This window comes from Pyricularia grisea (genome assembly GCF_004355905.1).
Source record: "Pyricularia grisea strain NI907 chromosome Unknown Pyricularia_grisea_NI907_Scaffold_7, whole genome shotgun sequence".
Classification (NCBI taxonomy): Eukaryota; Fungi; Ascomycota; class Sordariomycetes; order Magnaporthales; family Pyriculariaceae; genus Pyricularia; species Pyricularia grisea.
In genome coordinates this window covers 43785-67316 of record NW_022156720.1, presented here as the reverse complement: position 1 = coordinate 67316, position 23532 = coordinate 43785, and the positions used below count along the sequence as shown (strand labels likewise).

The following is a 23532-nucleotide window of genomic DNA, read 5'->3' as shown; positions in this document are numbered from 1 at the left end:
AAAAAAAAAAAAAAAAAGAAAAATAACGATCGGTTTATAATATAAAACGTTAAGAAAATTTTTATCGATTTAATTCGTTCGTTTAAAATTTAATATGGAATTTTAAATAATCGATATCGGATTTATTTCGGTTAATTTGTTTTTTTTAAAAATAAAAAAAAAAAAAATTTGGAAAATTAACGAACTTTTTTTTTTTTAAATTATCGCTATTATTTGTATAATAAATTATAGTATAAATAAAATAAAAATATTGCGGGTAATTACAAGTTTTTAAATAAAAATTTCCAAATATTAAATAAATTTTTACCTGTTTAGTTTTTATTTTATATTGGTTAATTAAAATTAAATTTTTTATTTTTATTAATTGTATTTAATTTGTACCGTTAAACCCGATCGAATAATTGAATTTTCGATTACCCGTTTAATTACGAAAAATACCAAAAATACCACCCCCAAATATAATTTTATTCCAAAATCCAATTGTAAAACGAAATCGAACGAAAAAAATTGCGAAAAAATAACGGGAGGCAAATTACCAATTCGAAAAAATGGCGGTATCAATAACCGAATAGTAAAAAAAAAATAACGGACGAAAAATTATATAAAACGATTTAAATTTGGAAATAAATATAAATTATAATAATTATATTGGATGGTTATATATTAATATATTATTTTAATTATTATATTAAAAAATATTCGCCGTTTATAATTTAATACGGATTTATTAATATTTAAAATCGTTTTCCAACGTATAATAAAGGATTTAATAAATACGGTTACGTTTTACGTTCGTTTATATATTCAAATTAAAGTTTTAATGGTTTTATAAAAAGCCGGGGAAATATTTTTAATATAATTATTTACGGTTTCGAATTTGGTTGCTATTTACGCCAAACGGGTTACGTTATTTACCAAAAATATATCCCTTATCCGATTTATTTTATAAATAATAAGGTATAGAATAAAATTTTAATAAATAATATTTATTTACTTTTATATTTATTTATTTGTATATTTTTTTATTTATTTAAATTATATTCGTTTTATTTATTTTATTTATTTAAATTGGTTAAAATATATTAATTTATTTAACGCAAAATCATAAATAAAAAAAACTTTTAATTTTAATTTTTTTTATTAATTTTAAAAAGGGTTAAAAAATAAAAACCCTTTTTACCGTTAAAATTATATTATATTAATTTTAATAGTTATTATAATTTAATTTTCCATATTTTAATTTGAAAATATAAAAAAATCCCGTAATTATTTATTATAACCGTATTTGGGTATAATTTTATATTACAAATAAAAAATTTCTTTTAAATTTTTTAAATACTTTATTATAAACAGGTTTTATAACTAATATTTATAACCTTTTTATTTTTTTATTTATTATTTCGCCAAAATCGGGTATTTTAACCCAATCGGCGGTAATAAATGGAAATATAACCCATTCCTAGGTATTTTTTTAAATAACCATTTGGTAAATTATTCCAATTAATTTATTTAATATATTTGTATATATTTTATAAAACGTTTATTTGGCCCAAATACGGCGTATAAAAATGTTACGACTAAATACCTTATATAATTTTTACGCGCGGAATTTGGCGATATTTATAATATAAATATGGTTTACAATTAAAAATTTGGATACGTTATAATAAATACAGGCGCGTAATAAAATTTTTTTAATAAAGGTAAAAAATTAAATAAACGTAAAATAAACCGTCCTATACTATAATTGTTAAATTTGGTATTATAATTTTTAATTTGGGGAATATTTATTTTATTTTATTTTCGAATATTTGGTATATTTAGTTTATATTATAATTATAAACCGTAATATTTTTTACCCAATAATATATTTTAATAACCAAGTACGTAGTTGGGAAATACCAGTACCGATATATAATATAATAAACGGAATTACGTATTACCTAATATTATTAATTGAAAAAAATAATAACCATTTTATATAATTATTAATTATTTACCAATTTAATTATTTTTTTTTAAAAAAACGTTAATATATTATTAAAATAGGTAATTTTGTGGCGAATTTGGCGTATTATTTTACCAATTTTTATAATATTAATAGGCGAAACGCCCTTAAAAAAGCTGTAAAAATTTGGCGGACGAATTTATTTATTTTATTTTAATAATTGGTTTATTATAATAATAAAATAGCGATTATTTTTTCCTATTTAAATATTATTTTTTTAGCCTTTTTAATAGGGATTTAAAAAAAGGTTTCGAAAACGTTTTCCAAATTGTTAAAATTATTTACGTTTTCCCAATATTTGTTATTAATTAGGGCGGGGGTACGTGCTTTTAAACCAAATTTAAACTGTAAATCTTTCCAATATTAATTTTAACGTTTTTTAAATGGTTATAAAAAATAGTTATTACAATTTTATTATTTTAAATGGTTATATAAAATAGTTATTTATTTTTTAATAATAAATTTTATTTTAAATTTATTTTCCATTTATTTTTGTTTAAATTTAATCGACGTTATATATTTATAACCAACGCGTAATTTCGATTTTTACCGCGATAATATTATATTAAATCGTTTACGCGCGCGGTTTACGAATAATTTAATTTTATCGCTATTATTTATTTGTTTTTTAAATTTTTTATTGCGGTTTCGTAAATTTTAGGCTTTACGACCGATATCGTTATTTATTTTACGTTTAGGTATTATTTTTGGTTAATTTCTAATTCTAATTAAAATTATTGTGGAAAATATAGGTTTTTACTTATATTTACTAACGATATTTATTTTTACAAATGGTAATTTTTCCAATATAAAATAAAACCGCGATCGAATTGTAAAGTTGTAAAATTTGTAAAAATTTAAAATTTTTATTATTATAATTAAATTCCAAAATTCGGAAATTTTTTTATAAGCGGTATTTTTTTAATTGGGTTAGCCTTATACCCACCCCGCATTTTATCCAATTAAAAAAACGTTATTGTTTAAAAAAAATTTTATATTAATTTTAATCGGGTTTAACCTCGTTCCCCTATAATTTTTTTTTTTTTTTTTAATAATCGCGTAATAATTTTCGGTTTTTTACACGATTATTTATCCAACCCTAATTATTACCGATTTAAATCGTTTATTTAATAATTATTTTTTATAATTATTTTATTATTTAATTTTAATTAATTATAATATTTTCCCTTTTATATTTTATTTCCGCCAAAACGTTTTACAAAATTTTTAAAATAAAAATAATACGGAAATTTTATACGGGTAAAACGTCCAAAATACCTTTTAAAACCGCGGATAAAAAAAATATTGCCAAAAAACGTAAAAATATACGTTTTAAACCCGGTAATATATTTTTATTTTTTTATTATATATTTAATTTATTTATTTTATTTTATTTTAACTGTTATTCTACGGGAAATTCGAAAAATATAACGAATTTTCGATTTAATTATCCCCAAAATATTTTTTTAACGTTTGGTCCGAAAAATTACCTACAAATATTTACTTAATTATAGGTTTTTTACGTTTATTATCGCGGTTTTACAAAAAACTATTAAAACGTTTTTTACCAATTTTTTTATTGGTAAATTTTTTTATTTTTTTACATTATAACCATTTATTAGAACCATTTTAATATAAAATAATTTCCAATTTTTACGTTATATACGTTCGCCGTATTATTATCCAAATTAAAAATATAAACCTCGTTAAATTTATTTTTAATATTATAAATAATTAAACGTACCCGTACGTTAACATATAATTTAAATTTATATTTTATAATATTATACCCGTTATAAATAGCTTTAAACCCAAAAAAAAAAAAAATAAACCACCCGTTTTAATATAAATAAACCTTTTGGTTAAAAATTATTATAACTTTTTATTACGCAACGCCCGCAAATAAACGGAAAAATAAATAATAAAATTTTTATTATTAAATAATATATTATCCCGGAAAAAATTCCTAAACCTAATTTTAAATTTTCGGTTAAAAATTTATTTCCGGTTTAAAAAAAGGACGAATTAAATATTTCGCCGTTTAAATTATTTAATTTTACCTTTTATATTGTTAAAAATTTTTTTAACGATAACGAAAAATTTTTTAATAATAACGCCGAATCCGACCAAAATAAAAAAAAAAATTAATTTATTATTATATTTAAAAAAAATAATAATACGTTTTATTTTAATTTAATAATTTAATATAATATAAAATAATTATAAAAAATAATTATAATTTTTTAAAATTTACGTTATTTTATTTAATTAAATATATAAATATTTTATTTTTTCCAATAATTTTTTCGTAAATTTTAAATTTATATAAAATCCGCGGATTATCCAATTTGGGCCAAATCCGCGAACCCGCGGGCCCCCATTAACCCGCCAAAAAAACCTATGGGCTTTTACGGGCCCCCATCCCAATCCCATAGGTTAATGGGCCGGGCCGGGCCCCCAAGCTTTTCGGGCTTTGGTAGGCCTTACCGCAATGGACCTGGCCAGGCGGCACGGCCATAGATGCATCGTTTCTTCCGACGCAAAAGATTTAAGCAGAGTATTGGTGCGCCTTAAGGCTGCCGCTGTCGTTATGGTACCGCAGTATAGCCGCTTCAACCGCGGTGTGGCTGGGCAAATCCCGACGGGGTGGTTGGCCAAGCGATACAGTATCAGCCAGGATATAATTAACCAGACCGACCCAATTACACTCTTTTCTCTGGTCTGCACGGTCGAAGCGCTATTGTGCTCGGGTATCGTTAACCCTTACGAGCTATACCAAAACGTGCACCTCTCCGAAGTGGGCATTTGTCTTGGCTCCAGCATGGGCGGGCTGTCGTCCCTCCGCAAGATGCACAGGGATAGATACCTGAAGCACCCGGAAGTACAGGGCGACTTGCTGCAGGAGACCTTCATCAATACAACGGGTGCTTGGATCAACATGCTGCTCGCCTCATCCGCGGGCCCGATCCGAACCCCAGTGGGGGCATGTGCCACGTCTCTCGAGTCTCTAGATACGGCATACGACCTGATCAGTCTTCAAAAGGCAAAAGTGTGCATTATAGGGGGCTCCGAGGACTTTGTTGAGGACGTCTCGTTTAAGTTCGCCAGCATAAAAGCGACCTGCGACACCGATGCGGGATATGCGGCCGGGCGGGCCCCGAGCGAGATGTCGCGGCCCATGGCGTCGTCACGGTCCGGATTTGTCGAGGCGCAGGGGGCCGGCGTCCAAATCGTCATATCGGCTAAACTTGCCCTACGACTGGGCCTGCCCCATTTATTATATAATTGCGTATTCCAACCTGTCGGGCGATGGGGCCGGGCGGTCGGTACCAGCGCCTAAGGCTTGCCAAAGCCCGAAAAACTTGGGGGCCCGGCCCGGCCCATTAACCCATGGGATTGGAATGGGGGCCCGTAAAGGCCCATAGGTTTTTTTGGCGGGTTAATGGGGGCCCGCGGGTTCGCGGATTTGGCCCAAATTGGATAATCCGCGGATTTTATATAAATTTAAAATTTACGAAAAAATTATTGGAAAAAATAAAATATTTATATATTTAATTAAATAAAATAACGTAAATTTTAAAAAATTATAATTATTTTTTATAATTATTTTATATTATATTAAATTATTAAATTAAAATAAAACGTATTATTATTTTTTTTAAATATAATAATAAATTAATTATTTTTTTTTATTTTGGTCGGATTTGGCGTTATTATTAAAAAAATTTTTATTATCGTTAAAAAAATTTTTAATAATATAAAAAATAAAATTAAATAATTTAAACGGCGAAATGTTTAATTCGTTTTTTTTTAAATTGGAAATAGGTTTTTAACCGAAAATTTAGGGTTAAATTTGGGAATTTTTTCCGGGGTAATACGTTATTTAATAATAAAAATTTTACCATTTATTTTTCCGTTTATTTGCGGACGTCGCGTAATAAAAAATTATAATAATTTTTAATTAAAAAATTTATTTATATTAAAACGGGCGGTTTATTTTTTTTTTTTTTTTGGATTTGGGGCCATTTATAACGGGTATAATATTATAAAATATAAATTTAAATTGTATATTAACGTACGAATACGTCCAACCATTTATAATATTAAAAATAAATTTAACGAAATTTATATTTTTAACCTAAATAATAATACGGCGAACGTATATAGCGCAAAAATTGGAAATTATTTTATATTAAAATAATTATAATAAATAATTATAACGTAAAAAAATAAAAAATTTTACTAATAAAAAAATTGGTAAAAAACGCCTTAATAATTTTTTATAAAATTGCGATAATAAACGTAAAAAATTTGCAATTAAATAAATATTCGTGGGTAATTTTTCGGACCAAACGTTAAAAAGGTATTTTAAAAATAATTAAATCGAAAATTCGCTATATTTTTCGAATTTCCCGCAAAATAACAGTTAAAATAAAATTAAATAAATAAATTAAATATATAATAGGAAAATAAAAATATATTACCGGGTTTAAAACGTATATTTTTACGTTTTTTGGCGATATTTCCTTTATCCGCGGTTTTAAAAGGTATTTTGGGCGTTTTACCCGTATAAAATTTACGTATTATTTTTATTTTAAAAATTTTACAAAACGTTTTAACGGAAATAAAATACAAAAAGGGAAATATTATAATTAATTAAAATTAAATAATAAAATAATTATAAGGAATTGTAAAGGGGTAGGCCAACGGCCCTGTAATTGTTGGGTTCCCAAATAAAGTTATTATTAAAGCTGAAAGGTAAAGGTGTAAAACCGTTGTTTGTTCGTGCTGGAAGGATATTTATATAAGGGAGGGTCACGTTAGTTTCAGTGCTTAGACTAGACCACCCTTGCTTCGCAATGGTGGACCGGGCGCTCCATGTACCTTTTAGCCACATGGTTTTTCGGCCAATCAAATCGGCCGAAAAAATCGCGCCCGTTCTAGTCTGAGGACATGTTGTCGATTATCGCCGCAAGTGGAGGTTATCGCACAGTACGCGCACTGTGCATGCACTGTACGTGCAATAGCGATACAGTTAAAACACTGTGTATTTATTTATTAATAAATATTTAATTAAATAAAAATGGTAAAAGTATAATAAAAATATGGTTATAAAGTTTGGAATTTAGGCTTTTTAATGGTTAAAACCTTATATTTATATACGTTATACAAAAATTAAAATAAAATTAAATAATAATATTATTATTTTTAACGCCCTATTTAAAAATTTATATATAAATAATAATATATATAAATTTTTTATTTTTATAAAATAATTAATATATTTATATTAACACCCACGTATAATTTTTTTTACCAAATTATCGTTCGTTAATTTTTTATTTATATAAATATACGTTAAATTTAATAATTTATATAAATATTTCATAATTAATATATTTATTAATAAAAGGTTTTATCATAAAAAAATTCGATATAATAAGCCTTTAAATTCATTATATATAATAATAAAATAACGTTTATTTTTTTATTTAATTTAAAATAATTATAAAATAAAATCTAAAAAATATAAACTTTATTAAATTTATATATAAAATACGCAATTTTAATAATATTTAAAAACCTTTTTAACGTGGACGTTTGTTTATACCATTTATATAATCGTTATAACTTTGGTGTTAATATCGTTAAGATTGGTAAAAATATAAACCCGTTTCGACTGTAAAATTTATTAAAAATATTTAATATTTTACCTATTCGAGTATTTAACACCTTATACTACGTAATATATTAACCAAAATTTATATATATAATATATACGTATATACCACCCCCCACGTGCAAAAATTTTTAAATTTTATCCAAAAATAAAAATATAATTAAAAAAAATCAAAAAAATCAAAAATTTATTAAAAATCCAACCTCCATTTGAGAATTAAGGGCACCCATATCCCAATTCGACCAATATAACGATTAAAAATGTAAAATAAATCGTTGTTAATTATTTTATTAATTGCTATATCCAACGTACAAACCGTTTATTTTTGCGATTTTTATTTAATTAATTATAACGGAGTGTCGGTCGCCAAATTGGCGAAATCACCTCCACTTAAGCCCAAAATGAACAAATTATCCTTAGACCTAAACCAGAGTAATTTTTGGTTGGACCCACAGGTACAAAATAAAGCCACGAATTAAGCCACGGCTCAATTGTGGAGCTCGCGTTCAGGGATGAGCCTTGAGACTAGGGTCACGTATGTCCCCGTCGTTTTAACACGTCATATAATACGTGCATTTAGCACGAATCCGTTATATAACCTCCTTGGGCGCCCTTCTTAATTGGGGCGGGTCGGCCCGGGCCCAAAATATCGCGCTCCGTAGTCCGTATTGCCTCCTTTTTTATTTTAATATTATATTAACCGGCTTCGCCCAATTATTTGGGTTATTATTCCTATAATACTGGTTGAAACCGTGGTCCGTACTCCCCACCCGTTTCCTCCTCGCGTACCTTTTTTTTTTATAAACCCCTTCTATCCCTTTTTTACTCCGTTTTTATTTTATCCTTATTTCGTTTTTATTTTACTTTTAATCCGCGATTATACCTGAACGCGCCCTGGATTGGCCCGGGGGGCGGATTCCCTTTTATCGCCCCGTTTACGGTTTAATAATAAATAGGTTTTTTTATTTGCTTACCCGTTATTTATTTTTCTTCGCACCCTTTATTTATTATTGCAATTACGAATAAATTTTTTACTTTATTTATTTTTTCCGCGTTTTCGTTTTTTTTTCGGTTAATTTTTTTTCTACCACCTCTTTTTTTTTTTTAAATTACAACCTTTTATTTTCGCGTAATTTCGCCGCCCCGCTTCGTTTTTCGCAATTTATTTTTTAATTCGTCGTTAATTTTTTTTTCGGCCCCGATTTAATTTTTGCCCATTTTTTATACGTTTTTCGCCTATATCCGTTATTATACCGCCGTTTATTTTTATCGCGTTATATTTATTATTAAATCGAATAATACGATAACCGGTATTTTTAAAAAAAAGGGCAAACCTTTTTAACATTTTTTCGGTTTATCGAATGGTTATAACGACCCCAATATTTCCGTAATAAATTTATACCGGTATTTCTTTTTCGCCTGTTTTTTCCCGTTAATATATCGTATAAAAACCCCGCCGCGTTATAGGCGTAATTATCGTTAAAAATAATTCTAACGACGAATCGTTTATTACGTTTAAATAGCAATTTCCGTTTTATTTTCCATATATTAACGCGGCGAAAATTACTAATATTTTCGATTACGCCCCCCGCCTTAACGGCACGGTTTATAATAAATGCCGTAAAAATAAAAAATCGGTTTACGATTATAAAAAATCCTTATACGCCAAAAACCCGTTTTTCCGCCGCAAATTTCGTAAATTGTAAAAAATTATATATTGTAATTAATATATTACCGCCGTTATTATATTTTGCGAAAAAAAAAGGCCGTATTATAAAATTGGGCCGTCGCGTCCGTATAACGGACGAATTTTACGTCGTTTATACGGCGTATTTAAAAAAATATTATCGTTTACGCGATACTGAAAACGTAACCGTTTCGGGCGGTAACCGTAATAATAATAATATAATTATTATTTATAATAATAGCGGTAATAATAAAACCACGTAATAATTTACCCGTGAATTTGCCCAAAATATAAATTACCTCGAAATAAATCCCGCCTTTTTTTAATTTTTATCCCGCCGCGTTAACGTATCGGCGCCCAAAAACGCAATTAATAACGCCATTTTAAAATCTTTAAAATATATACGCGTTACGCGCGTAAAATTATTACCGTCCAACGCGAAATTAACGCAACCATTGTCGTTTTCGCCGTTATTTAATAACAAAATTAAACGCCGGCTTTTATCCGGTAATTACAGCCCGTTTTACGTTCGTTAATCCGTTCCCGCGATTTTTTCCAACGTTACCGTTATATTAAAACCTCCAAATCCGTTAAAAACAATTTCGGCCGTACCCTTTTCCGCCGTTTTAATACCGGTACGTTCGGCGATTTTCGTCGTTGCGGTCCTTATAACCGATTTAACGTTTTCCGTAACCGTTTTACCGCGGTTTTTTCCTATTTTTGGCAAATTTCCGCCCCGGAAACGGGTTTTTTTTAAAGCGATTTTTTGGATAACTTTAAATTTAATTCGCCCCCGGATTATTATTTAAACAACCGGAAATTCGACCGAAAAATGGACGAATACGGCCGTCGTTAATATATACCCGTAATAGGGCTTTTATAATAATTTAATTACCGGATAAATGGGTGGGTTTTTTTTCGTCCCGTAGATAAATAAATGGGTGGAATTTATTTTTTTATTACGTTTCGTACGTTTTTATATCGTCGCCAATTTTTAATAAGGGATTTTCCCCGGTTTTCGGGCTAATATAATATATATTCGCCCCGCTAAAAGTTTAAAATTTTTTTTATTTTTTTTAATATTTATATTATAAAACGCGTAATTTGCGTAACCTTAATATTATAAATATATTTTTGGGCTTTTTAACCCTTTATAATAGTTTATCGGAATCGTCCACCCCCCGGACCGTTATTTATATATATATCGCCCTATTATATTTTAAATCGGTTAATAATTTATATATTCTCGAAATATTTTAGGAGTTTTTATATAAAATTATCGTAATTTACCTATTTAATTAATATTATACGGCCGTAACCTTTCCCTTTGCGGTTTTTCACGGATAAAATTTTTTTTATTTCCCATTTGTTTTTCCTATTTTCCCTTTTTTCGTCCGCCGTTATTACCGGCCCCGGCCTAATATCGGTACGTAATTAAAAAAAAAACGGGTCGGTAATTACGTATTCGACCAATTTTACGTAAAAAATCGGGTAAATACCCCCCGGTACGTTTAACGTAATTATTAATAACGTAAATACCGCGGTTATTATATATTTTCCATAAACGTAATCGAATTTGCGATACGGGCGGTTATTACGAATATTACGGAAATTAAAATATATTTCGTCGTTTATTTTAAATATTTTTATTGGGCGTTAAAATAAATTCGCCCCAGTTTTTTATCGTTATTATATATATATTATAATAATTTGGGCAATATCCGTATTTTGGCGTAAATGTTCGATAAAATGGGTCGCGCGCCCCTTTAAATTCGTGGAAAAAACGGGCGACGGGGGTTACCGAAACGGGGTGGCTTTAATATTAAACCCCAATAGTAATTTATTCGGGCTGGTACCCGTAATTAAAAAATTCCTATTATTAAAAGCCAATTAAATTACGTTTAAATATTCGGGCCAATCCCTTTGGTCAAACGTTACGTAAATTCGTAAATAATATTGCATTTTTTGGTTCGTTCGTTTTATACCGCCATCGGTTTCGGGGTAATATATTGTAAAAAGCAATTATTAAATCCCTATTTATTTATATAATTTCGTTTAGAATCCGCCCACCCAATTTAACCCCTTATTTAAAATAATTTGGTCGGAAAAACCCCGGAATCGCCATTATACCGTTTTAAACCTTATTACGTAATTTTTTACCCTTATCGAATATATTACCTTTAATTATATATATTTAAATAATCTGTCGGTTATAACCATTAAATATCGGGGGGCGGCCTCGTCGTATCCGGGTAAATCCGTTATAAAATTTATGGAAATTTGTTTTTAATATTTATCCGGCGCTGGTAAAAGTTATAATAATTTTTATCGAAAACGTTGGGAAAATTTTAATTTTCGGTATATATTATAATTACGGACAAATCGCCTTACGTATTTTACCATCCCGTCCCAATAATAATCCTTTACCAAAACGGCGAAAATATTATTCCGGCCTATATGGCCTATAATGGGGAATTTATAAATTTTTTAAAAAATAATAATAGTTAAAAATTCCTAATTTGGTAATTATAAACGTTTCCGGTATAAAAATATACCTAACGCGTTAACCGCGTAATTTACAATTTACGCCCTTATTTCGGCTTTTGGGGGAAAACGTCGCGCGTCGTTATTAACCGCCTTTAAACGTACGTAATATATATAATTTTCCCGTAACGTTTCCTATTAAAAGACGGCTAAATACGGCTATAAAAACGGAATAGTAAATAATATATTGGTTTAAATCCGGGGGTTAGTTTGGTTCGGTACCAATATTATTACCGGATGGGAGGGGCGTAATACGGTAATTAACTTTAATTTATAATATTCGTCCTACTTTTTCCTGGTAAACGCGTCGGAAATTATCGTTAATCGCCTAAAACGGAAATAAAAATGGTAATAAAATTTGGCGAATATCTTTACCCACCGTATTTACCTTTCGGATATTTTTTTTGGTTTAAAAAAATATTTTAATATTTTATAATCCGTTAAAATTAAAAACGGTTGGCAGATATTTCGCAATTCCGCGTTTTAAATTTTTAAACATATTATTACCGCCAAAAATTTTTTATCGTAAATTATATAATTCCTTTATATTGGAAATAATTTCGCCGAATAAAAGGTTATTAGTTTTTATAATCCGTCCGCCCCTTTTTGGGATAAATAACCGCCCAAAACCAAACCGGAATAATCCGTTTCGATTTTAATTTTTACCATATCGTCCTATTAAGCGAAAATTAAAATTTGGAAAAAAGCCTTTTTTAATTTTTCGAATACGTTATTAATTTTTAAAATCCAACGGAAAAATATCCTTTTTTTTATTAACGATAATAATAATTCGGTTAAAACGGAATAATCCTAAATAAAATTTCGGTAAAAATTGGCGAATTTTAAAAACTTTCGCAGGCCTTTTAACCGGGTAAATATCTCCCATTCCCGTATCGTTCGAATTTTTTCCGGGTCCGTTTAAATTCCTTTTCCTATTTTAATAATAAATTCCAAATATTTTACCTCCTTTACCGCGAATACGTTTTTTTTTAAATCCAAATTTAATCCGGCGTCGTTTAATTTTTGGAGGGTTAAACGGACTGTTCGTAGACTCGCAGGTCTACTAACAATGCATTGCGTGGTAGACTTAATCAATGGGTGAGAACGTTATACCTCTGCAATTTGGGTATATTCGGTCTGTCTTCTACCTAAGTCGTGCGACTGCATTTGATTATTCACGGCCGGATGAAAAGTCTTTCATGCGGTCCGTGCTCCTTGCTTAGTCACCCAATCGCCGGGGCCGCAGCTCCGGCCCGGCTTTACCTCCTTTCCGCTGCGCGCGCGAGTGAGGCTATTCCAACACGGACCTTCCGCCAATAATCGTTTTTAAAATTTAACGAATAAATTAATATATTATCCAAATACGCCGACGTAAAATCGCCCAAAATAATTCCCAATACCCCGTTAACGTAACGTTAGAAAATTGCAAATACCCCGATTAGGCCAAAAAGGCATACCAACCATTCGAAAAACCCGAACCGTATCCGGAACGCCGTTAAATATTCGTCGCTTTTTACCATTTTTATTTTGTAAAAAACGGCGCGTACGTTTATTTTTATAAACCATTTAATTTTTGTTAAAAAACGGATTATTTTTTTAATTAATAGTAACGGGTAGCGGTCCTATATCGTAATATTATTAAATGTCCGGTAATCGATATAAAAACGCCACTTTTCCAACGCCTTACGGACTATTAACATTAATACCACCGCCGAAAAAAAATTTGCTCGGATTTAACCCTTATTTATTATATCCATTAATTATTTCCGCAATTTTAATAATTGGTTTTTAAATATATAATATAACCGTCCCCAAAATAGCGCCGGAATACGCCTTTAATCGTTTTTTCGTAATTGGATATAATAATTAAACTGCCTTTTATATAGGAAAAATCCGAACGTTTTAATTTGGTTAAACAAATCCTCGAAACCGGCCAATTTTTTAAATAATTCGGTCGGTCCGGGATTATCCGTGGTAATAGCACTTATTTTCAAAACCTGGGCCATTTTGCGTAAAAAAATTGTTGCAAAATCCATTTATCCGGGGGTATTCCGTTTTACCCTTTTATAAACCGCCAAAAATATATTACCGATAATTACGGTAAATTTATTTTAAATCCGTCGCGCCGATAATTTGCGAATTAATATTCCCTTTATTACCCCAATATAAAACCTATTATAATCGGTTTCGAAAAAAATCCCTTTATATATTATTTAAAAAAAACCCAATATTACGTCCCGAAATAAACCCGGGATAATATAAAATAATATTGGCGTTACCCATTTATCCACGTTTATTTCGTATTTCGTAATTTTCCGTATTATTAAGGACGCGCGATTTAATACGGTGCCCAATTAACGCGGAATAAATAACGGAAACCTGTCAACCCGTAACCGAACCGCGTATTTTTCGCTTATCGCCGCGTAATATTTGTAATTTAAATCCATTTATATATTAACGAATTATAAATTATTTAAAAAAACGGGGATAAAAAAGGGTAAACCATCCATAATTTGGTAAATTTTTTCCTCGCCGCCGTCGGTTATTATTTTTACCATTTTTATGGCTTTTATTTTTTTTATATTATCCGGTTTAAACCCCTAATTAAATTTCGTGTTAAAAATTATTCGTTTTTTTTATTAAAAGTCTTTAAATAATATTACGGTAACCGTCGTATTCGGACGTAATACCGTTATAAACCTGCAATTTGCCACCTAGTAAATAACGTTCCCGTAATAAAAATATACCTTTAATTCGCACCGCCGTTAATATTCCTTTTATAAAATTTAAAAAACGCGTTATTTTGCCTCGCCCCCCGTCGTCGTTAAAACCGGAAAACGTCCGTACCGGCGTTTATTTTTGGATAAATTATATTTATTTATTTTTAAAACGTTAACGCCCGTTATTGGAATATCCCCGTCGTTTACAAACCTCGGAATCGTGGTTATTTGGATACGGTATTAACCATACCGTTTTTCCAAATCGAAAACCTCCAAATTTTGGGCCATTTGGCGATAAATTACCACCGCGTTAAAATATAAACCATTTACAGTACCCCGTCCCATATATATTTTTTTAATTCGGGCCGAAACCTTAAAACGCAAAAAATTTATCCGTATTTCGTCCGACCAAAAAAACCCGCCCGCCGTTATTAAAATTTTTTTCGAAAATTATAATAAATTGGACGAAAAATTAATTTGGTTTTATTTTTAACAATTCGAATTCGGTAAAAATTTGGGCACGTTTATAAATATTATCGTATATACGTTCCAAATATTTTAAAAAATTAACGTAATTATAAACCCCATTTTTACCGTCGATTTCGTAATAAAAACGGACGATTTTTTGGACGGTAAATTTCAAATTTGTCCAAAAATATTCGTACTGGTTTCGGTAATTACCGATAAAATCCGCGTCCCGCCGTAATTTATATTTTATAACGTAACGCCAAACCGTAAATAACGTTAATAAACCGTCGTACGATAAAAGGTTCCGAAAGGGTTTCCGTCGAAACGGTAACGCGGTTTAAAAGGCCTCGGCCGCGGTTAACGCCATTAAAACGTTTAATTAAAAAAATTGGATTTTTTTTTATAATTTATTAATTATCCGCCACATTTTTTAAAAGGTAATCCCCGTTATTAGGGCGGTACTTTTAACTATTGGTGGTAAATTTATAAATAATCGAAAAAAAGAAACGAATTTTAATAAATGTAAAAGGGTAAACTAACGGCCCTATAATTATTGGGTTCCCAAATGGAATTATTATTAAAATTAAAAAGTAAAAGTGTAAAACCGTTATTTATTCGTATTGGGAGGGTATTTATATAAGGGAGGGTCACGTATGTCCCCGTCGTTTTAACACGTCATTTAATACGTGCATTTAGCACGAATCCGTTACAGGAATGGTTATTAAATAAACGATTTAAATCGGTAATAATTGGGGCTGGATAAATAATCGGGTGGAAAATCGAAAATTGTTACGCGATTACCAAAAAAAAAAAAAAAATTATGGGGGGACGAGGTTAAACCCGATTAAAATTAGCGTAAAAAATTTTTTAAACAGTAACGCCTTTTTAATTAAATAAAATGCGGGGTAGGTATAGGGCCAACCCAATTAAAAAGGCACCGTTTGTAAAAAGATTTCCGAATTTTGGAATTTAATTGTAATAATAAAAATTTTAAATTTTTACAAATTTTACAATTTTATAATTCGATTGCGGTTTTATTTTATATTGGAAAAACCATTATTTGCAAAAATAAATATCGTTAATAAATATGGGTAAAAACCTGCATTTTTTACAATAGTTTTAATTATAATTAAAAATTAACCAAAAATAATACCCAAACGCAAAACAAATAATAATATCGATTATAAAGCCCAAAATTTACAAAACCGCAATAAAAAATTTAAAAAACAAACAAATAATGGCGATAAAATTAAATTATTCGTAAACCGCGCGCGTAAGCGATTTAATATAATATTATCGCGGCAAAAATCGAAATTACGCGTTGGTTATAAATATATAACGTCGATTAAATTTAAATAAAAATAAATGGAAAATAAATTCAAAACAAAATTTATTGTTAAAAAATAAATAATTATCCTATATAATTATTTAAAATAATAAAATTATAATAACCATTTTTTATAATTATTTAAAAAACGTTAAAATTAATATTGGAAAAATTTACAATTTAAATTTGGTTTAAAAATACGTACCCCCGCCCCAATTAATAATAAATATTGGGAAAACGTGGATAATTTTAACAATTTGGAGGACGTTTTCGAAACTTTTTTTCAAATCCCCATTAAAAAGATTGAAAAAATAATACCTAAATAAAAAAAAAATGGTCGCTACTTTATTATTATAATAGGCCAATTATTAAGGTAAAATAAATAAATTCGTCCGCCAAATTTTTTACAGTTTTTTTAAGGGCGTTTTGCCTACCAATATTATAAAAATTGGTAAAATAATACGCCAAATTCGCTATAAAATTACCTATTTTGGTAATATATTAACGTTTTTTTAAAAAAAAAATGGCTAAATTGGTAAATAATTAATAGTTATATAAAATGGTTATTATTTTTTTTAATTAATAATATTAAATAATACGTAATTCCGTTTATTATATTATATATTAATATTAATATTCCTTAATTATATATTTGGTTACCAAAATATATTATTGGGCAAAAAATATTACGGTTTATAATTATAATATAAACCAAATATACCAAATATTCGAAAATAAAATAAAATAAATATTCCCCAAATTAAAAATTATAATATTAAATTTAATAATTATAATATAAAACGGTTTATTTTACGTTTATTTAATTTTTTACCTTTATTAAAGAAATTTTATTGCGCGTTTTTATTTGCTATAGCGTGCCCAAACCTTTAATTGTAAATTATATTTATATTATAAATACCGCCAAATTCCGCGCGCAAAAATTATATAGGATATTTAATCGCAAAACCCCTATACGCCGTATCTGGATTAAATAAACGCCTTATAAAATATATGCAAATATATTTAACAAATCGATTAGAACAATTTACCGAATAATTATTTAGGAAAATATCCAAAAATGGGTTATATTTCCATTTATTACCGCCGATTAGATTAAAATACCCGATTTTAGCGAGGCAATAAATAAAAAAATAAAAAAATTACAAATATTGGTTATAAAACCTGTTTATAATAAAATATTTAAGGAATTTAAAAAAGATTTTTTGCCTATAATGTAAAATTATACCCAAATACGGTTATAATGGATAGTTACGGGATTTTTTTATATTTTAAAATTAAAATATGGAAAATTAAATTATAATAATTATTAAAATTAATATAATACAATTTTAACGGTAAAAAGGGTTTTTATTTTCCAACCCTTTTTAAAATTAGTAAAAAAAATTAAAATTAAAAATTTTTTTTATTTATAATTTTGCGTTAAATAAATTAATATATTTTAACCAATTTAAATAAAGAAAATAAATAAAACGAATATAATTTAAATAAATAGGGAAATATACAGGTAAATAAATATAAAAATAGGTAAATATTATTTATTAAAATTCTATTTTATACCCTATTATTTGTAAAATAAATCGGATAAAAAATATATTTTTGGTAAATACCGTAACCCGTTTGGCGTAAATAATAACCAAATTCGAAACCGTAAATAATTGTATTAAAAATATTTTCCCGGCTTTTTATAAAACCATTAAAATTTTAATTTAAATATATAAACGAACGTAAAACGTAACCGTATTTATTAAATCCTTTATTATACGTTGGAAAACGATTTGGGTATTAATAAATCCGTATTGGATTATAAACGGCGAATATTTTTTAATATAATAATTAAAATAATATATTAATATATAATTATCTAATATAATTATTATAATTTATATTTATTTCCAGGTTTAAATCGTTTTATACAATTTTTCGTTTATTATCCTTTTTTTATTATTTGGTTATTAATACGGCCATTTTTTCGAATTGGTAGTTTATTTTCCGTCGTTTTTTTCGCAATTGTTTTCGTTTAATTTCGTTTTACAATTGGATTTTGGGATAAAATTATATCCGGGGGTAATATTTTTGGTATTTTTCGTAATCGAACGGATAATCGAAAATTTAATTATTCGATCGGGTTTAACGGTGTAAATTGGATACGATTAATAAAAATAAAAAATTTAATTTCGATTAACTAATATAAAATAAAAATTACATAAATAAAAATTTATTTAATATTCGGAAATCTTTATTTAAAAACCGGTAATTGCCCGCGATATTTTTATTTTATTCGTATTATAATTTATTATACAAATAATAGCGATAATTTGGGAAAAAAAAAAAAATTCGTTAATTTTCCAAATTTTTTTTTTCTTTTTATTTTTAAAAAAAAAGGGTTAGCCGAAATGAATCCGATATCGATTATTTAAAATTTTATATTAAATTTTAACGAACGAATTAAATCGATCAAAAATTTTTTAACGTTTTATATTATAAACCGATCGTTATTTTTTTTTTTTTTTTTTTTAATTTTTAATTATATAATTATAATGAATAAATTAACAAATTTTTTGGGGAAATTAATCGAAAAATTATTTTCCCCAAACGTTAAATTTATTAACGAATTTTACGATAAAATTTCGAACGTAAAAACGCCCGTATAACGTCGATTTAACGTAAATTCGAATAAAAATAATTTCCTTTTAAATTTTAACCAAAATACCGAAATAAAATTTATCGTTATATTATTTACAAATTATAAATTTACGGATTATAATAAACCTATAGTAAACGGCGGAAAAAATAACGTTTATTATTTATATATTTTTAAATTATAAAATAATTTTTTTAATTTATTCGTTATTAATTTTTGGTTTCGCCGTTGGATTTTAAAAAAAAATAAAATCGATTTAATTTTAAAAACGTTCTAAAAACCCAAATTGGTAAAAATTTGGAAATTTTACCAATAAAAATTTTCCCGAAATAACGGCGAATTATACGTTATTTACAAATAATATATATAAATATTAAAATATTTTTAATTTAATAAAAAAGGCTAATAATAATATAATAAAATAAATACCCTTATACGGTATCGTAATATTATCGCCTATACCCGAAAAGGATCGGAAATTTAAACGATATCCGGTAATATTATATTAACCAACGTCGATTTTCGGTTGGTAAATTATTTTTTTTAAAAAAATATAATTATTTATATAATTATTTATATAATTATTTATTATAATTTAAATTTATTCATTATAATTTAAATTTATTTATTTTATATATTATTTTTTTACTTACGTAATATTAATAAAATATTATATATTCGTATAAACCAAAAACGTATAATAATATTCGAAAAATAAAATCGAAAAATCCTACGTCCGATTTTATATTTTGTTACGGAAAAAATTTAATATTATATACGATTTGGAATTTAAATTGTTCGTATAAACCCGAAATAACTAATAAAAGGTCCTTTCGTTATAAATATTTACCAAAAAATACAAAATAATAGTTAAAAATATTATTACCCAAACGTTAGTTAATATTCCCCGAAAAAGGAAAATATTTTTAATTATTAACGGGTAAATTAACCCAGGTTTAAAATACGTTTTTTGGGGTATTATAACCGTTTACGTAAATAATAATTAAATACGCCGTTATATTATTTTAAACTTTATTGCAATTAACGCCAATAAAACGAAAAAACGATTGGTAAAATTTACGGTCCAAACCATTATAAAATATAAATTGGAAGGTAAAATATTAATTATTACGGCCGATAATATATTTAATTTTTACGCTAATAATATAATGGCGGAATTTCGGGTTTATAATTCCCAATTATAAATATAATTAAAGATTTCCTAATTATTTTATATAACCTATATTTTACAATTTATAAAAGGGATTATATATTAAGATTTTTATATTACCAAAACAAACTTCCGCGTTTTTTTGGTTAATTTTTATAACGACGAAAATTTAATTATTAATAGCACGGACGAAAATAAAACGTAGGATATTTTTCCAAAATATATTATCGTTTAAATAAATAATACCAATATATTAAATAATTCGAATATTATTTAACCTAATATTTTATATTAGTTAAAATATTTGGCGGTTTTATTTTATTAAAACTTTAAACGGACAAAATTTTTTTATAATTTGCAATAATTTACCGGTAAATATAGATTTAAAGGCTTTCGATTATTAATTAAAAATATTTAAATTAAATGGGATTCGATTATTTTAACTATTACGCGTATTTTTTAATTTCGTTAAATTATAAAAACATTTATTTAATAATATTTTATTTCGCCAAATGGTTAAAACGATCCGGTTAATACCATTTTAATTAAATTTCGAATTTTTAACGAAAATTAAATTATTTTAAAATATTTATTAACGATAATTAAAATTATAACGGTTTTTACCAACGTTTTTAAAACAAATAAAATAAAAATAATTATATACGTATTATTTGGATTAAAAGCTATCGGTATAATTTTTACCAATTTCGAACGTAAATTTTAATTAAAAATTCGAAAATATTTATAAACGGGATAATATACCAATTTAAAAACCGTAATTTTAACGGCGCGAATAAAATTAAATAAATATATTAATTTAATTTAACGTTATTACGTTAAAAAATTATATTTTTTGGCCGTTATTTTAATTTTCCCGACGCGTACGGATTTCCGAAAAAACCGTTTGCGGTATTATATAAAATATACCAATTAACGCGTAAAAAGTTTAATCGCCAAAAAAATTAAATATTTTACCGAATTATATTCGAAAAAACGAAATCCGAATTTCCACCCGAAAAAAAAGTTAATTTAACCGGATATTAATCCGGTTTTATTTATTTTATAACGTAAACCGAATCCGAAAAAATTCAAACATATAAACAATTAAAATTTAAACCCGATAAAATTTTTATACCCTATCGATCGATCCGTCGAAAAAAATATCCGGTCAAAAATTAAAATGTTTTTAATATAAAATACGTAATATATTAATTTTATTATAATTTAAAATATAAATGGTTATACGGATGGTTATACGGATAATTATATATATTAATTTTTATTTATATTTAATTATGGAAAACGATAATAATATTTTTGATTGGTAGGTTATATATAAAATAAAATTCCCAAAATTCGCCCAAATTACCCGTAATATTTTAATTATACCTGTTATTTTAATTTTTATCGAACGTTTATAATTATAATTAAATAATTTTATCGGTTTGAATTAATATTTCCTAAATTTATCTACCATTCGCAATCGTATTATTATTTATATTTCGATTAAAAAAAAATTTATTTTTTTGGTCGGTATTAAAATTACTATCGTAAAAAACGAATATTTAAACCCGGAAAACGAAAAAATTAAATACGATAAATTTACGGAATTCGTCGGTTTTATTTATAATTTAGGTAAATTAAATAATAATTTTAATTCCGATAAAAATAATATTATTAAAATAGCCGTTAATAATACCCCAATTCGGGCTAATATTAACCGTATATTTACATTATTTATTTCCATTTAAATTGGATTAAAATATAATAAAATTTTTATAAAAATTCCAACCAGGGCGTTAAAACGGGTACGGAATAATATATCGTATAAACGTAATTTGAAAAATTCTCAAATATAAAATACTGTTAAATAAATTATTTTTTTTCGTATTTTATATTCGGTTAATAAAAAAAAACATTATAATTAATATTTGTTATTTTTATTTTTACTATAATTTAATTTATTATATACGAAAAAAAACAAAAATTAATAATAATAATAATAATTATAATTATATTGGAAAATATATTATTTTATATTACGTTTATTTTGGTATAATTTCCTTCGGAATTTTACAAATGTTAATTTTAAAATATTTACGTATTTACGGGCTTTACCCACGGGGGCCCGCGGGCTGCCAAGAAAACCCGCGTTCAAATTTGGACCGGGTTGGGCCCCCCCATAAATATTACAATCTACCCGCGGGCCCCCCGACCTACCTATTTGGGCCGGCGCGGGCCCCTATGGGCGGGTTTTGGCAGGCCTTACCAGCGCTAGGCAAGGGTAGTTTAACCAATGCAAGGGAGATGATATCAACGGCAGTCCCTTTGGTATCGTCCGCACCAATAGACACGTCCTCTCACTCAAGCCCTCAAAGCCGCAGACAGCACCTAGACTCCCGGTTAGGCAAAACATGCTCATTTGTCGGCGAAACCCTGGATCGTTTCGAGGTCCAGGGCGACTATCGTTTCACTTCAGGCAACCAGTCACGGAGGACGTCTTCCACCATAAACACTGCGGTTCAGAATCAAGATCAGCACCAACGAGAGGCCATCTCGCCCATCCGCAGCGCGCTGGCTACGTGGAACCTTGGTGTGGACGACATCGCCTTTGCCTCTCTCCACGGGACTTCGACGGTCAAAAACGACACAAACGAGGCGTCGGTGATCCAGGCCCAGATGCGCCACCTGGGTCGCCGCCAAGGAAATCTCCTGCCGTGTATTTGCCAGAAGTGGCTGACGGGCCACTCCAAGGGCGCGGCGGGCGCGTGGATGCTCAACGGCGCCCTGCAGGCCATGGATTCCGGCGTGATTCCAGGCAACTGGAATGCGGATAACGTCGATGCCGAACTGCGCCAGCACGATCTCCTCGTCTTTCCAGGAATCGGCGGCAGTCTCGAGGGCCGCGTCGTGGACGCCTGCTCGGTCACGTCATTCGGTTTTGGGCTAAAGGGAGCGCAGGCCATACTGGTGCACCCGCGGCACCTGTTCGCAGCTGCCGGGTTGGGCAAGGAGGGCTTCGAGGCGTATGCGCAGGCGAGGGCGGACAGGTGGAGGAGGGCGACCAGAGCCTTTGTTGAGGGCATCGTGGAAGAAACGCTTGTGGGGAGTTGCATCAAGGACAACAGGCCGTATGGAAAGGAAGAAGAGGTTGAGGTTTTACTGGATCCGACAAGGCGATTCGGATAAGGGTGATTGTTTTTGGTTTTTGGGGCATTGTGTGCTTATAGAGGACCCGTCAGCATGAGATGCTCATTTCATATTG

At 28.2% G+C, this 23532-nt stretch overlaps 2 protein-coding genes across 2 annotated transcripts; one reads left to right on the top strand and one right to left on the bottom strand.

The window, feature by feature from the left end:
• Positions 1-4598: 4598 nt before the first annotated feature.
• PgNI_09077 (uncharacterized protein) lies at positions 4599-23456 on the top strand (the record flags this gene model as incomplete). Its single annotated transcript, XM_031129067.1, has 2 exons — positions 4599-5240; positions 22656-23456. The coding sequence occupies 2 exons, from the start codon at positions 4599-4601 to the stop codon at positions 23454-23456; spliced, it is 1443 nt and encodes a 480-aa protein (XP_030978233.1).
• PgNI_09078 (uncharacterized protein) lies at positions 5045-5245 on the bottom strand (the record flags this gene model as incomplete). Its single annotated transcript, XM_031129068.1, has 1 exon — positions 5045-5245. The coding sequence occupies one exon, from the start codon at positions 5243-5245 to the stop codon at positions 5045-5047; it is 201 nt and encodes a 66-aa protein (XP_030977551.1).
• Positions 23457-23532: the final 76 nt, after the last annotated feature.